The sequence below is a fragment of the Numenius arquata genome, chromosome 1, assembly GCF_964106895.1.
Source record: "Numenius arquata chromosome 1, bNumArq3.hap1.1, whole genome shotgun sequence".
NCBI classification, from domain to species: domain Eukaryota; kingdom Metazoa; phylum Chordata; class Aves; order Charadriiformes; family Scolopacidae; genus Numenius; species Numenius arquata.
In genome coordinates, this window is record NC_133576.1 from 117,312,157 (window position 1) to 117,327,255 (window position 15,099).

General features: G+C 42.4%; 1 protein-coding gene across 2 annotated transcripts in view; it reads right to left on the reverse strand.

Annotated features, from left to right (window-relative positions):
* B3GLCT (beta 3-glucosyltransferase) overlaps window positions 1–10,777 on the reverse strand; it is a 64,278-nt gene extending 53,501 nt beyond the window's left edge. Inside the window, exons 1-2 of one of the 2 annotated variants that reach the window (XM_074146734.1) lie at window positions 10,558–10,777; window positions 1,773–1,834 (exon numbers count right to left, since the gene is read on the reverse strand). In XM_074146734.1, the coding sequence (XP_074002835.1) occupies window positions 1,773–1,816 (44 nt within the window). In that variant the 5' untranslated portion in view covers window positions 1,817–1,834; window positions 10,558–10,777. The remainder of the gene's footprint in view (window positions 1–1,772; window positions 1,835–10,557) is intronic. The other variant, XM_074146726.1, reaches the window with a different exon arrangement.
* Window positions 10,778–15,099: the final 4,322 nt, after the last annotated feature.

Consider the following 15,099-nt stretch of genomic DNA (forward strand, 5'->3'; position numbering starts at 1 on the left):
TGCTTTTGACCATTTTTTGCTGACTGGGTCTAAAGTTTAAAAAAAAGTAAATCTTGTAAGACTAAGTTATTTTGATGACTATACATAGTATTGCCATCTTACCATGTAATACATACCACATTCTAAGTTAACCTATATCATAAATGACATGGGAAGATTCATTTTCTACACAAACAAAAATGTATGTGCTTTGTGGTACACAGTGTGACACACAAGTTTATTTTACAACTAGGGCATTGTTGTACATTGTTGTACATTGTGTACATTGTTGTACATGGTTGTTTTTACAACTCGGGCATTGGAATAAGCTGCCCAGGGAGGTGGTTGACTCACCATCCCTGGATGTGTTTAAGAGACGTTTAGATGTGGTGTTGGGGGATATGGTATAGGGGAGAACTTTGTAGAGTAGGGTAGATGGCTGGACTTGATGATCCCAAGGGTCTCTTCCAACCTAGACAATTCTATGATTCTATGATTCTACCTTTATTAAAACACAAAACAAAATAATTGTTGTCTGTTACATTCCTGTAAAAATAAATAAATATTTTGGCCTGAAGAGTTCTAGGAGGTACGTCTGATTTCATCTAAGGGAAGGATTTGAAACTCTAAAATAGTTGGAAAGCCTTCATAAATTATATCCTATGTAAGAATGACAACATTAAGCAGCTGGATTGAGACAGTAATGGAATTTGACAAACAGCAACTTAGAAGATTCGAAAAGAGAATGACATTACCTACTCTCCTAGAAACACTGCAGCAGGCCAGCAGTTTGCAACAGGGATCTTTTGCATTTATGAAAATTACTGTAGATATAGCAACCATCATCAAAACCAGAAATTATTTAGATATGTGTATCAGACCATACTTTTATTGCATTTGATGTGAGATGACTAGATCTAAATGGCAGTTATAGATTCTAATTCTTGATTCATTCCAGTACTTTGATTTTCCTCCCTTAGATTTCTTTTATACATACACAAATACCTGTTACAAAAATATATATATATAAAAAATGGTATAGAAGTCTGTTAAAGGACATAGATACCTAAAACCCACTATGCTGTTTTATGGTAGGGCTAGCTCTGACCATTAGTTCTTCTAATCTGTTAATTTGAAATTTCATATGCAATCTTTACTTGAGCCATGACTTGGGTAGCAATATGTAATAATGCTAATTTAAGCAGAGAGGCAGCCATTTCCCTCTCAATGTATTACATATTTAACAAAACCAAGAAAAAAGGAAAACCTGTCTCTGAACTAATAAAGGTTACATACTCAAAAAATATTTTCAACAGCAATAGCACTATCAACTTGTAGAGGCTATGCAAAATTGCCAATTTTTTTTTTACTGGAAGTTTCCAGCATCAACTGATGCTGGAAAAAATAAAACAAATTTTATTCTAAATTATAATTTTGTTCCACAACAAAACCCCCAAAAAACTAATTCTCTTAATACAAATGTCAGTATAAGTCAGAAAATCCAGCTAAGAAAGAAATCGAAAGTGCTAAGTGTAAGTTTATTCAAACAATTCTAAGAATCCATAGGATAAATTAAGATCCTGGTAATACTAGAAGAGTATGCAACTTGTGTCCCATTAAAAGTCTTTTATATGCCACACAGAACAGAAAGACATCATATGGCATTTAGTACCACTGAAGTCAATGATGAAAATAATCAATGTCACAGATGTTAGGCTTTCTGCTCAGGTTTCTTCTAGATGATTTTATAATGTCTGTAAAATATTCCTGCTCTGGCAATTAAAATTTATTACCTGCAGCACTGGCAGTTCAGTCTCATCTTCTGCACCTTCAGCATTTACACTTACAGCAAAAGCTGAAAGAAAAAGCAGATTTTTTTTCAAATTATAGGAGCTCATTTTCACACTTGACAAAGTTTTGCAGCAGAAGAAAAAAATTTATGTAGATTTTCACATTAAATGATACTATATTAGTATAATCTTTATGAACATAAGAGTCCATTCTTACAGGATTTATACATTTGCTGCCTGACAATTCTATTCCTGTACATTGCTGAAAAGATCACTCTTTGATGTGAAGCCAATTCATCTTGGCTTCAAGGCAAATAAATCCCATTTAAAAGAAAAAAATCAAATCTGTTCAGTCCAGTAGTTCACTTCACAACAGCATAATGTGGTATCACATAGAGTGGAATGCAGGTCTCCCATCTTTAGGTTAAAGTTTGGGTTACCAAAGCTTCACTTGGAACCACAGAAACTGACAGCAGCTGATGAAAATTTCTGTCAAACTTGAAGATGGCTGTCATACGCCTTGAATGCCATCTTTGAACAAGGGTCAAACTAGTTAATGTAGAAGAGACCTAAATAAACACTTAGAAAAAGAACAGAGAGCCCAAATAGCTAATTTGCATAGACCTAGCATTACCTTAAACCTTTTATACTGACACCACCCTATGCATACATTTTTGGTTTGCATGAGAAAAATAATCATAAAAAGTGGTTCTGGGGTGGTTGCTTGTTCGGGTTTTTTTTGCTCATTGATGCACTGGTCTAATCAATTTGTCTCAGCTTCCTCATTTGTAAAAGTAGTCCCATTTAACATAAGAAAGCTTTGCTAAGATTCCTCATAAGGAGTCTTTTTCTTAAAGGTACTAAAGAGATGCAAATGAAAGTAAATTGCTGTGATTTGAAAGGAACTCAAAATACTATAGCATGGTCAAAACTATGGTTTTCTTAAAAACTGGGGCAGAAAAAAAAATAGATTCTAGTGGAGTGCCTCACCGCAAGTTTAAATTATTTATTGCTTGAAATTGATTTCAAAGTGAATTGCTAGCAACTGCAATTCCCTTGACACGCTTGAAACCTGGAACATAGGAAAGCAAGAAGATGAGACTGTCCAAAGCCTGTGCTGCTCCATCTCTGATTACCTATAGCTGATCTATTAACTGGAGACCAAATTTTGTCAAGTGTCTAGGTGTTGAGTTTCACAATGACATTTCAGGTCCTGACTTAAGTTGAATCTCAAATCACACCACTAGATGCAGACATCCCAAAATTATTAGATCATACAATAGATCATACAATGGTTAGAGTTAGAAGGGACCTTAAAGATCATCGAGTTCCAACCCCCCTGCCAGGGGCAGGAACACCTCCACTAGAACAGGTTGCTCAAAGCCCCATCCAGCCTGGCCTTAAACACTTCCAGGGATGAGGCATCCACAACTTCCCTGGGCAACCTGTTCCAGTGCCTCACCACCCTCACAGTAAAGAATTTCCTCCTAATATCTAATCTAAATCTCCCCTCTTCCAATTTAAAACCATTACCCCTTGTCCTGTCACTACATCTCCTGACAAAGAGTCCCTCTCCAGCTCTCCTGTACGCTCCCTTCAGATATTGGAAGGCTGCTATGAGGTCTCCCCGGAGCCTTCTCTTCTCCAGGCTGAACAACCCCAGCTCTCTCAGCCTGTCTTCATAGGAGAGGTGCTCCATCCCTCTGATCATCTTCGTGGCCCTCCGCTGGACCCGCTCCAACAGGTCCATGTCCTTCCTGTGTTGAGGACTCCAAAGCTGGACACAGTACTCCAGGTGGGGTCTCACGAGCGCAGAGTAGAGGGGTAGAATCACCTCCCGTGACCTGCTGGCCACACTTCTCTTGATGCAGCCCAGGATGCGGTTGGCTTTCTGGGCTGCCAGTGCACATTGCCGGCTCATGTTGAGCTTCTCATCTACCAACACCCCCAAGTCCTTCTCCTCAGGGCTGCTCTCCAGCCATTCTCCACCCAACCTCTATTTGTGCCTGGGATTGCCACGTCCTAGGTGCAGGACTCTGCACTTGGCCTGGTTGAACTTCATGCGGTTTGCACGAGCCCATCTCTCAAGCCTGTCCAGGTCCCTCTGGATGGCATTCCTTCCCTCTAGCATGTCGACCAAGCCACCGAGCTTGGTGTCATCGGCAAACTTGCTGAGGATGCACCCTATCCCACTGTCCATGTCTCCAACAAAGATGTTGAACAGCACTGGTCCCAGTACCGACCCCTGAGGAACTCCACTTGTCGCTGGCCACCAATTGGACATTGAACCATTGACCACAACCCTTTGAGTGCGGCCATTCAGCCAGTTCCTTATCCACCAAGTGGTACACCCATCGAACCCATGACTTTCCAATTTTGAGACCAGGATGTCGTGCAGGACAGTGTCAAACGCTTTGCATAAGTCCAGGTAGATGACATCTGTTGCTCTACCCTTGTCCACCAAGTCTGTGGCAGCACCATAAAAGGCTACCACATTTTGCCCTTGGTGAAGCCATGCTGGCTGTCTCCAATCACCTCCTTATTTTCCATGTGCCTTAGCAGAGATTCCAGGAGGATCTGCTCCATGATCTTGCCAGGCACAGAGGTGAGGCTGACTGGCCTATAGTTCCCTGGGTCTTCCTTTTTTGAATATTAGGGTTATGTTCCCCTTTTTCCAGTCAGCGGGAACTTCACCAGATTGCCACGATTTCTCAAATATGATGGAAAGCAGCTTAGCAACTTCGTCCGCCAGCTCCCTCAGGACCCGTGGGTGGATTTCGTCAGGTCCCATGGACTTATGCACCTTCAGGTTCCTTAAGAGGTCTCGAACCTGATCTTCTCCTACTGTGGGCAGTTCTTCATTTGCAGAGCCCCTGTTTTTGCCTTCTGTGACTTGGGCAGTGTGGTTAGAGCCCTTGCCAGTGAAGACTGAGGCAAAAAAAGTTGTTCAGTAGCTCAGCCTTATCTACCTGGGAGGCCAGGTCTCCCGTTTCCTTCTGGAGAGGGCCCACAACTTCCCTAGTCTTGCCTTTATCCCTGACATATCTGTAGAAGTTTTTTTTATTGTTTTTTATGTCCCTGGCTAGATTTAGTTCTGCCTGGGCCTTCACTTGCCTGATCTGGTTCCTGGGAACCAAATTCTAACTATTCTAACTAGTTAGACCTATTCTAACACAGTTAGACTCATGTTGACCATAGCCATATTTCAATAAGGCGTTTGGCCAGGAAGTAGAAAACAGAGTACAAGTAGGTGTGTTCTCCACAATGTTGTCCTCACATAAATGTTTTGTGCTTCTAGTTCAAAAGTGCACAGAGAATACATCCATCTAACTGTTGCATCCCTTGCTGACAGCACGTCCTGATCATTTTCCTCCTCCTCTTCCAACGTAACAGTACTTAGAGCTCCAGATAAGGAATACTTTCCCCTACCCAAACCAGATCTACATCTTCTATTTGACATGATCCTAACAAGATCATCAACACAAAACACCCTTATTCCAGGAAATGCATTAATTACATAGTATTAACCTGAAGAAGTATAACCTCATAAATTCAGCTTATTTGCAAAACTTAATGCAAGGAGAATTTTCATGACTTTCAGTTTTTAATATGCAGCTGAGGAACAGCACACATGAGACCTGAAACAACTGTGATTGACAAGAGATGCTGCCTCTCTCACTATAACATTCAATAACCCATGCCACGCTGCTTCCAAGACTTATAAAATATTAATGCACATGATACTTGATAGAATTTCATATTATGTCTTTGAAAGCACAGATAAAGCTCTTTGGGTAATTATTTTAACAACCTACTTCATCTTCACCTTATAGAACCACAGAATTGTTGAGGTTGGAAAGGACCCCTCTAAAACATCTAGTTCAACCCTCCTCCAAAGCAGGATGCTCAGGACCGTGTCTAGTCACATTTTGATTTTCTTCTAGGACAGAGACTCCACAAACTCTCAAGTAACCTCTTCCAGTGTTCAATCAGAACAGATTTTGAGTTCCTCACCCTCTTCCATACCCTCCTTTTAACCAGGTCCCTCCCCCAATTCAGAACAGGACCACATTTTCCCTAGTCTCCCTTTTGATGCTGATACACCTGTAGAAACCCTTCTTTTCTTGCCTTTCACAAGTTGAATCCCTCACCAGATTCAACTCCAGGTGGACTCTGGCTTTCCTAACAGCATACCTGCACTTTCAGACAGTGCCTCCATATTACCCTTGGGGTCACCTGACCCTGTTTCCATCTCTTGTGTGCTTCCTTTTATGTCTGAGTTTTGTCAGGAGCTCCTTGTTCATGCATGTGGGCCTCCTGCCACCTGTGCTTCCTTCCTGCACATGGGGATGGACCATTCTTGAGGTTGTAGGAAGTAAACCTTGAAAATCAACCAGCTTTCCTGGACCACCTCCCATACCAACCTTTCTGTATTGTTGAGGACAGTGGTAGACTGAATATGCCTGGCTAAAAATGAATTGTGTTGCAGCTGCCCTGACATACAGTACAACTTTAACACTCACACACATCATTTATTAAACATACATTTACATTACGATGAATGTTAAAGTCTCTCTCTGTAACATTATTCTTAATCCCAGTGATTTCACATACGCAGCCTCCCCTTCCTTTCCAACAAATAAATACATTTAAATGAGTCGGTATCTTTTACATTAAATATTCCAGCAAGACTTTTTCCAGCTAATACATTTTAATGGTAAGACAAGAACTAAGAACTGTTCAGGTTATTTTTAAACTACTGAAGAACCATTCACTGAACAGACTAGAAGACCCCTGAAGACGCCGCAAAAGCCTCAGGAGTCTTCACCCAACAGTAATCAAGCTTTTCACTCAAGCAGACTGTATGAATTTATTTTAGCAGCAAATATGCCATGGACCCTCTATAACCTTATTAGCAAATCTGTTATGCACACATAATTTGATGCACTTGTAGGGTAAATTCAAATCTTCCTAATATATGGCCAAGACTGTTCTGGCTAAGCAACGTATCTCTCAGCCTGGAAATAAATATCCTCTTCTAAGGATTTACTGGGAAAAGGGTGGCACGAGAGGAACATGGTAAATCCAGCTGGCATACGATTTACCAACAAATGGGCCACAGCGTAGGTAAGAAACACAGTGCCTGGGTGCAGATGGACATCTCTAAGATTAATTGATCTACCCACAATTCACTCCCAAGAGGTTTCTGAAAAAGGTGTGCCCAGAAGGCCACCACAGACAGAAAAATTCTAACTACACATGCAGCTCACAGCCAGATCAGTTGTACAACACAGGCAGAAGCTGTAAACTCTCTCTGGCAAGGATATCTTCTTCCTGTGTGTAAAATACACAGGCACAAAGATGGCTGACCCATCTGGGAGCTATCAGATGCTAGTATAACAAAACAGTAACTTTTCATGTCCAAACATCATTATTAATTCAGACAACTGCAACAGATTTCTTACTGCATAGAACTCAAAGACACACATCAATCTCTGGAGCTAGAGGCACCTTTGCTAAATCCAGAGTTTCCTCTAGTCCTTTTGAGTTTTTTGATGCAATGCAAGCACACCCTCAGGTGGACGACTGATTTGCCATAGAGCACAGAAAAAAAATTTATTGCAAGAAGAAACTGGTAGAAGTTTAAACCGTGCAGGCACCACTGCTACAAAAAGGCCAGGGTGATTAACTGTACCATTTCTTGCAAACAAAGCTATCTAAAGCAGAAAAAAAAAAAACAGCAAGGCACTGTCTTAAATGCAACTTGTAATTCCATATTTGTCACTTCATTATTTAAGGCATTGTGTACTTTGAAGTTAACACAGGTAGCTATTCACACCACTGGGCACAAACAGACAGAAGCTGAACATGTCGATTTCCAGTCCTCCCCTCGTTTTGCTAAATGCTCAAAAACTGAGGATAAGTAGCAAAAGGAAAGAAATTTTAGAACTACTTTAAAGCTCTTTATTTTCATAAGTCTGATCTTTACTTCTTTTGAAAGCAGGACTAAAATCCACTGAAAAAGCTAGAGAGCATTTTCGGATCCATTCAAAACCTGGAAATTTAATCAGAGAATGTAATGTAAGCAGCTTCAATTCCTGTTTATTTTTTCTCAAGTGTTCCATTATTTCCATTAAAGTTTTGGTGAGTAAACAGACTTGCTTATAACACTAGAAAGTAAAACTCAATCATTTATTTTCATTGTTCGGCAGTGGAATTGCAGGAACATGTGCCAACAAACTACTAGGAAAACGGATGTTAAAACTGTAGTATTAAAATACAGGACACTGTATAAATATACGTAATGATATAATATGACATTATAAATTAGTAATCCATTCTTCAATGCTACCCTTTTGAGTGCAGACAACTTCAAAACATTTACAATTATACGTCCTTTAAGTGCAAAGGACGTTAAAACCGAGGAGTTAATTCTTTTGCTTTCACAGACAAAATCCATTTGACGCAGAAAGGCAACACTTCTGCTATCTTCCTCTTTTAGGGTCTGATTCAAGGCTGACTGACCCCAGAGTCATTCCAATCACCTCACAGGGCTGGGATTCAATTTAAATGAGCTACAAAAAAGTTGTGATTCTATGAATTATGTATGGTAAAACCATGACTAATAATAACCACTTCAAATAACAAAAGCTGATGATTTTGTTGTAGACAATACATTTAAAATAAAATTTATTTATACTTCTAATTATAATTTAATGAAAGCATTATTTTTGTTTTGGTTGAGGGTTGGTCGAGTTTCCTCCCCCTCCTAAGTTCTCAAAGAACATAAGATTCTGTGGATTGACATGATTCCAGAGAAAATCTGCACTGATGCTGTCAAGGAGAAGGGATCTTCCATAATGAGACAGCCTGGGAGCACTAGCAAGCAAAATAAATTAGTTTCATGTATTTATATGCAAGCTTTTATAAAATTTCATCATTGTTGCTATCCTATCAGCATCAAAGACCCTGGTCTAGCCAGCTAAGAATGAAGACTTACAGATTTAGCAACCCAAAATGGGGAGAGACAGCAGGGGGGAGGAGGAAGAGGAGAGGGTGATGCAAACAAACTTCCAGCATCTGAAGCTTTTCATAAAAAAAAACACAACTCATTTTATTTCTTTATTAAATTTCTTTAAGCTAATGGCACATATGGGAAGAAGGCAGCTGAAATCACCACTGTAATGTCTAAATGACTGCTGTGTACACCAGTATCTTTATAAAAGGCAAGCAAAGAAAAACAGCAGAAGAAAAAGCATCATGACTATCCCTTCTGATTGTCTAGAAGCTAGACCAAACAAAATCACATGAATATCTTTTCCTGTTCTGCAAGCTGGAATTTATGAAATGACTTAACTACCAACGGACAAATTACTTTCTTCTGTGAAATGCAATCCAAATTATTTCTGTTTTCCAAGAGCAAAGCTGATTGTTTTGCAAACTTACTATCCTGGCCATCTCAAAAGCATGGGATATTTATGAAAGAAAGAATTTAAGTATAAAAGGGTATTAAAAAAACTATAAGAAAGCCATGATACTGCAATAAGCTTCAGGTGAACAAATTCTATACAAGCATTAATCAAGACCTACTAAACAAGCAGTAATTGCACAAACAAGTACCCAAGTGTTTCCATTTCTGCCTTCTACCTGCATGCACATACAGATGTACAATAAATATACATACACACATGGGGAAAATTGAGGCTGCTATTCTCTGACTGTCATTACAATCTGTTCGAGGTTACAAGCGCTACAGTACCTTGCTGAAGCACTGGAGCAAAACTACTCACCCCGGAAAGAATAAAATGCAGCTTTAGGAAAAGCAGTAGAGTATTAGGACTCCTCCAAAAACCAAGCTGTGTAGGTGAAAGGAAAAGTGTTTTAAAAGACAAAAATCAAAATATCACAGTTTTACTTCACTGAAAACAGGATTTATTTTTACCAGGCTTCCCCTGCGGGATTTTGATCCACAAGCCATACTAGTGGAAGAGAATCAAATCCAGCGGCTCAGAACAAACTGACAAGCCTATGCTGACAGAGATGGAAACATTCAGGAACAGAAATAATGGGAAACAGAACAGATGTAAACACTTATTTCTGTCTCTTGCACTCACGGCAACAGCTCCTAACTCCAAGAGCCCGTAGCGATCCAACTGATGACATACCACAAACCTTTCTCTTTTAATCTTCTCCCACCTGCCCAGACACATTGAAAACGCCTCTAAAATATAGTAATTTTTTTTTTTTTCCTCTGTGCTGACATTTTAAGCGGGCGGAATTACCTCTCCCCCTCCCCTCAGCACACCCGATCAGTAAGGGGCTATTTCAAACACGGGCAGGGGTAGTTTCGCGGCGGGTTTTGGCTGGTTGTTTCACGGAGATTTTCTGGCCCTGTGAGGAGCGATTTCCGCGTCGAGGGCTGTCCCCGTCCCCGCACCGCCCCGGGGGACAGGGCCGGCCCCCGTCCCCGCACCCTCCTGCCGGGCCCGCGGGGCGGGAAACGGTCGCGGCGCTGGCCGGCACCGGCGCCTCAGAGCCGGGGCGGCTGAGGGGAGCCCGCGGGGGCCCGTCCGCGCTCCCAACAAACTTCGGGGGAAGGGGCACCTCCTGCCTCCCTCACGGGGCGGGACAGCGGGGTGAGGAAGCGGCGGCTCCGGCGTCCGTCCCCCGCCCCAAGCTCTGTCCCGTGCCCTCCTCCCCCTCATCACCTCGGCGGAGGGGCCGAGCGTCCCGGGTCTCCTCCCTTCACCTCGCCATGGCGTCCCGGCCCCGGCCCCCGGCCACTCACCCCGGGTGCGGAGCGGCGGGAGAAGGAAGAAGAGGTGGACGCACGCAGCGAAAAGGAGCCAGCGGCTGCAGCCGGGCTCCCGAGACATCTTGGCAAGGGCCGCCGAGCCGCACGGAGAAGGGGCACGGTGCGCCCGGCTGCCCGCCTCTGCCGCAGGAGCGCGGGCGAGCGGCCTCCGGCTGGTGGCGGTACCGCCGCCGGCCAGCCCGCCCTCCCCTCCGCTCTTTCCCTCCCTCTCTCTCTTCCCTTCCCTCCCCCCCGCCAGGCCCGGCAGGACCGGCCGCCGGCGGCGGGAGGCGGAGCGGGGGCGGCGGCGCCCTCTGGCGGGCGGCAGCGGGAGAGGCGGCGCCCGGCGGCCCCCGCGCCTCCCCGCCGGCCCCGGCCTCCCCGCCGGCCCCTCCCTGCCGGCCGCTCTGAGGGCCCTCAGCTCCCCCGGGGCACCCCTACAACCCCGCTGATGGCTCCAGGCTAGACGTCCAACCCAAAATAATCCTCATGAGCATAGCTCTCCATAACCATTATTGATCATCCAGCATCTGTTGCCAAAAACAATTAATAATGGCTTTGATTCTTCATGCTAAATTATTAACTCTGCAAAAAGTCCTCCAACGAGGTTTCTAGGATGTCCAATTTAGACAAAAGAGGTGTTTTTTGGTTAATAGCTTCATCCTTCTCCTCTCACAAACAAATCTAAATATTGCCAGTCAAATGATATCCATCACCATGACAGGAAGCTGGTCCACAATCACCTAGCTCATCTCTAGAACAACCCTCACAACCTGTTCCCCCAAAACAGCATGTTACACCTCCAGACCCCATCCCCACATCCCATCTCACAACCCATTCCCCCAAAAGAGCATGTTACACCTCCAGACAGCCACTCCATAACTCCAGGAGTGGAGAGACGGGGTGCAGCCCAGAGTTGGGGAATGGACATGAGCAGGGCACAGCCCTGGCACCCGAGACTCCACAGCTACGAACCACTCGCCCAGAGTTGGTCACAGAAATGCAGACCTGGAGCCACACAAAACGGGTTTTAGGGGTAACAGGGAGCACAAAGTAGCTAACGTGTAAAAGGCACCATATAGATAGTAGATTTGGACGTAATGCAGAGATGCAGACCAACAAAGAAAATTCAGATGTATAAAAGTTTATTAGCAAACAAAAAATTACCCCAGGTAGATCCCAGAGCAAGGAAGAAGAAATCACCTACATGAACATCAGATCTGTCCTATTGAAGGACAGGTCCTTCAATAAGGAAAGGTCCTATTTGTCCTATTTGTCCACATGCTGACAACTTGCTGCAATACTCCCCGCACACCCCAGAATGAAACTGCCAACCCTCAGAGCCAGGGGAGCCCCAGAAGGTTGGAGCCTAACACCAGGAAAAGGAGTAGAAACTCAGCAGCGTGCATAACGTTTTCACTGCATTGTCACTTTCTTTTTCCATCACAATTAGATCTGTATTAATAATGATTAGATAATTCACATTTCAACTATAATAACAAGAAATTCTTGGCTTTCCTTACATAAAAGAAGTGCTTCCTCTATGCCCTTAAACTTGATTTTGAGCGTAACACCTGGTGCCCCTAGGTACCTATTCCTTAGATGCCGTGTACACGTAGACATGAATTCCAGACAGGTCTATACGTACACATTTTCCCATCAAATACTGGAGACAATCTGTGCAACATCCATGTCAGCCATAAACTTCCCATATTTGTAATCCAGTAAGGCCAACACCACAGGACCCAACTCGGACCTTTCCTCAAATCTCTGCAGCTTTTAGATCTACTGCATTCTTGTCCTGACAAATCAAGCGCTTACAACAAGGTACCTTAAGTTTGCCAGAGAGGTGATTTTGCAAGATGAATGGAAATATTTTCACAGTGATAAATGTTTACTCTCGCTGCAAGTTCAGGCAAGCAAATCTAGATCGCTGTAACTTAGTAGTAAACTTCACACTTTCCTTTAAAACTATCTCAATAAGAAATATATAAGCCAGACTTCCTTGGGGTATTAGACTTGCTTTATGTATTTGCTATCTATCTCCCTTATATTGCAGGGGGTTGAAGAGAGAGGGAAAATGGGACACAAGTGTGAGCAACCACAGCTTGTTATTCACCTTACAGAACAACTGCTTGCTACTGACATTCTGCTTCACTAAATAAGTTACTGGCCTCAAGAATAATAATTCTGGTGCAAATTAAATAGAAACTTCCACACTGTGTTTTTCTCTCTGATTCTATGTGCATGCTTATTACCATGAAAAAAAAAAGCGTTGTTATCCTTCCATTTCTATACCTATAACAATATAAAAGACGTGAATCCTTCTGCATAACACATATATCTGCATTTGCTTATTTTCCCTTATAAGCTGCAGCAGCATTTCCTGCCCTTTCTCCCATTTCTCTGTTCTCTGCTGGCTTCCGTAAGTATTCACGTCACAAAGATCATGCCCACAACAGCTGGGATAAACATACGACTTTTCACTTTCAAAATGGTTAAGATATAATCATGTTCAAATGTTTCGCCACGCAGCAAGTCAGTAGGGAAAAAAGAAAAAAAAAACACATCCTTTTGCTGAGATGTAATCAATGTTTTGGTTTCTCACAAATATAAGAGAAATTTCATTGTAACCACCTCCCTAGAAATATAGAACTCTACCATAAAAGCTAATGTTCTCCAACTGTTAAGAAAAATAGCACTTAAGTATTTTAAATCTTACATTCTGGGCTGGGAGGAGGAAATAAATCTTTTCCTTGAATTCTACTCTACATACAAACTCAGTTTGTGTTTGTTTGTTTGTTGTTCTAACTACCCCACTGAGAATTTCCATCTCGGGAAGGATGAAAATAATGAACTTTCTGGGAAGGAACACAGAGGTTCAGAGCACCACCAAGCTTCCTTTCCTTCTAGTATTACATATCTCTTACATTCATAAAGAATTCAAATGTAGCACCGTTGTTGTCCCACCTCTCTAGATTAACAAGGGAGGCGGCAAATACAAAGAAATCCTGTCAGATCTATATACATATATACACATAAAGTTATGTATATCAAATTTATTTTGTCCTGGTAGGATATCTTTTACAGATATTAAATACAATTTTATACATTTAAAATTAATTATTCATCACAGGTGAAATTTTTAAATGGAAAAAAAAGCAAAAGACCAGCATTTTTTCCAGCATGAAAAGTAAACCTGGACTTTCTGGAAAAAGAGTAATTAAAATAATAAAGTAAATTACTATGTCCTTCGATACATTTATAATAGCATGTATGATGCAGCAATTTTGCATCCAAATTACCACATTTTAGTTACTAACATTTAGTATTGTATCATAAATTGGGGGATTATGAGGCCTGTAGAATTTCTGAGGTTGTTTTTTCTTACGCATTTGTGGAAGTTTTGCTCATTCACCTCAGTTTAGAAATTTGATGCAAGAGACAAAGCAATGTTTCATCAACTGAAAACTGTCAGTGATTGGAATAGAGACAACTTTTCACCTATGATTTTGGTCCTGAAAACACTTTATGTGCACAAGCACTCAAGAGATCAACAGGACCATTCATATGGTAATCTACCTATCACTATTTTAGACCCAGTGTCACTATTTTAACATTTTTTGTGAATCAAATGGCTACAAGAAAGCAAAGAATCTGGAGTCCCAATGGAGAAATAAGCTTAAGTTATGGCAAGTGTTTATATTTTACCAAGCATAAAGATGAACTTCCACAATTTGCACAAACCCTACTTGTATTCCAACTTTGCCATTTGGCCTAACGTGTTACTCACCCATCCCTTTACATAAACCAAGGAACAGCCAACATTTGCAGCTCAGAACAACATGCTCAGATTGCCATGTCGGAGAAAAAGGGAGCAGTGGGAGAAGTTCGGAGATGGGTGACCACAGTGTCCACCTGAGACTAGCCAGGCTGGCGTGTGCTTCAAGGGTGGTTTGCCCTTGTGCACAGGCAGCCCAGCAGAGATGCAGGATGCTCTGATGGCTCTGTCATCTGCTCCTGTAGGAGAACTGTACTATGGAAGTAGAGAGAAATTATGAATCAGACACAACAGCAATTAGAATCATAGAATCATAGAATGGTTAGAGTTAGAAGGGACCTTAAAGATCATCGAGTTCCAACCCCCCTGCCATGGGCAGGGACACCTCTACTAGAGGAGGTTGCTCAAAGCCCCATCCAGCCTGGCCTTAAATACTTCCAGGGATGGGGCATCCACAACTTCCCTGGGCAACCTGTTCCAGTGCCTCACCACCCTCACAGTAAAGAATTTCCTCCTAATATCTAATCTAAATCTCCCCTCTTCCAATTTAAAACCATTACCCCTTGTCCTGTCACTACACTTCCTGACAAAGAGTCCCTCTCCGGCTCTCCTGTAGGCTCCCTTCAGGTATTGGAAGGCTGCTATGAGGTCTCCCCGGAGCCTTCTCTTCTCCAGGCTGAACAACCCCAGCTCTCTCAGCCTGTCTTCGTAGGAGACGTGCTCCATCCCTCTGATCATCTTCGTGGCCCTCCACT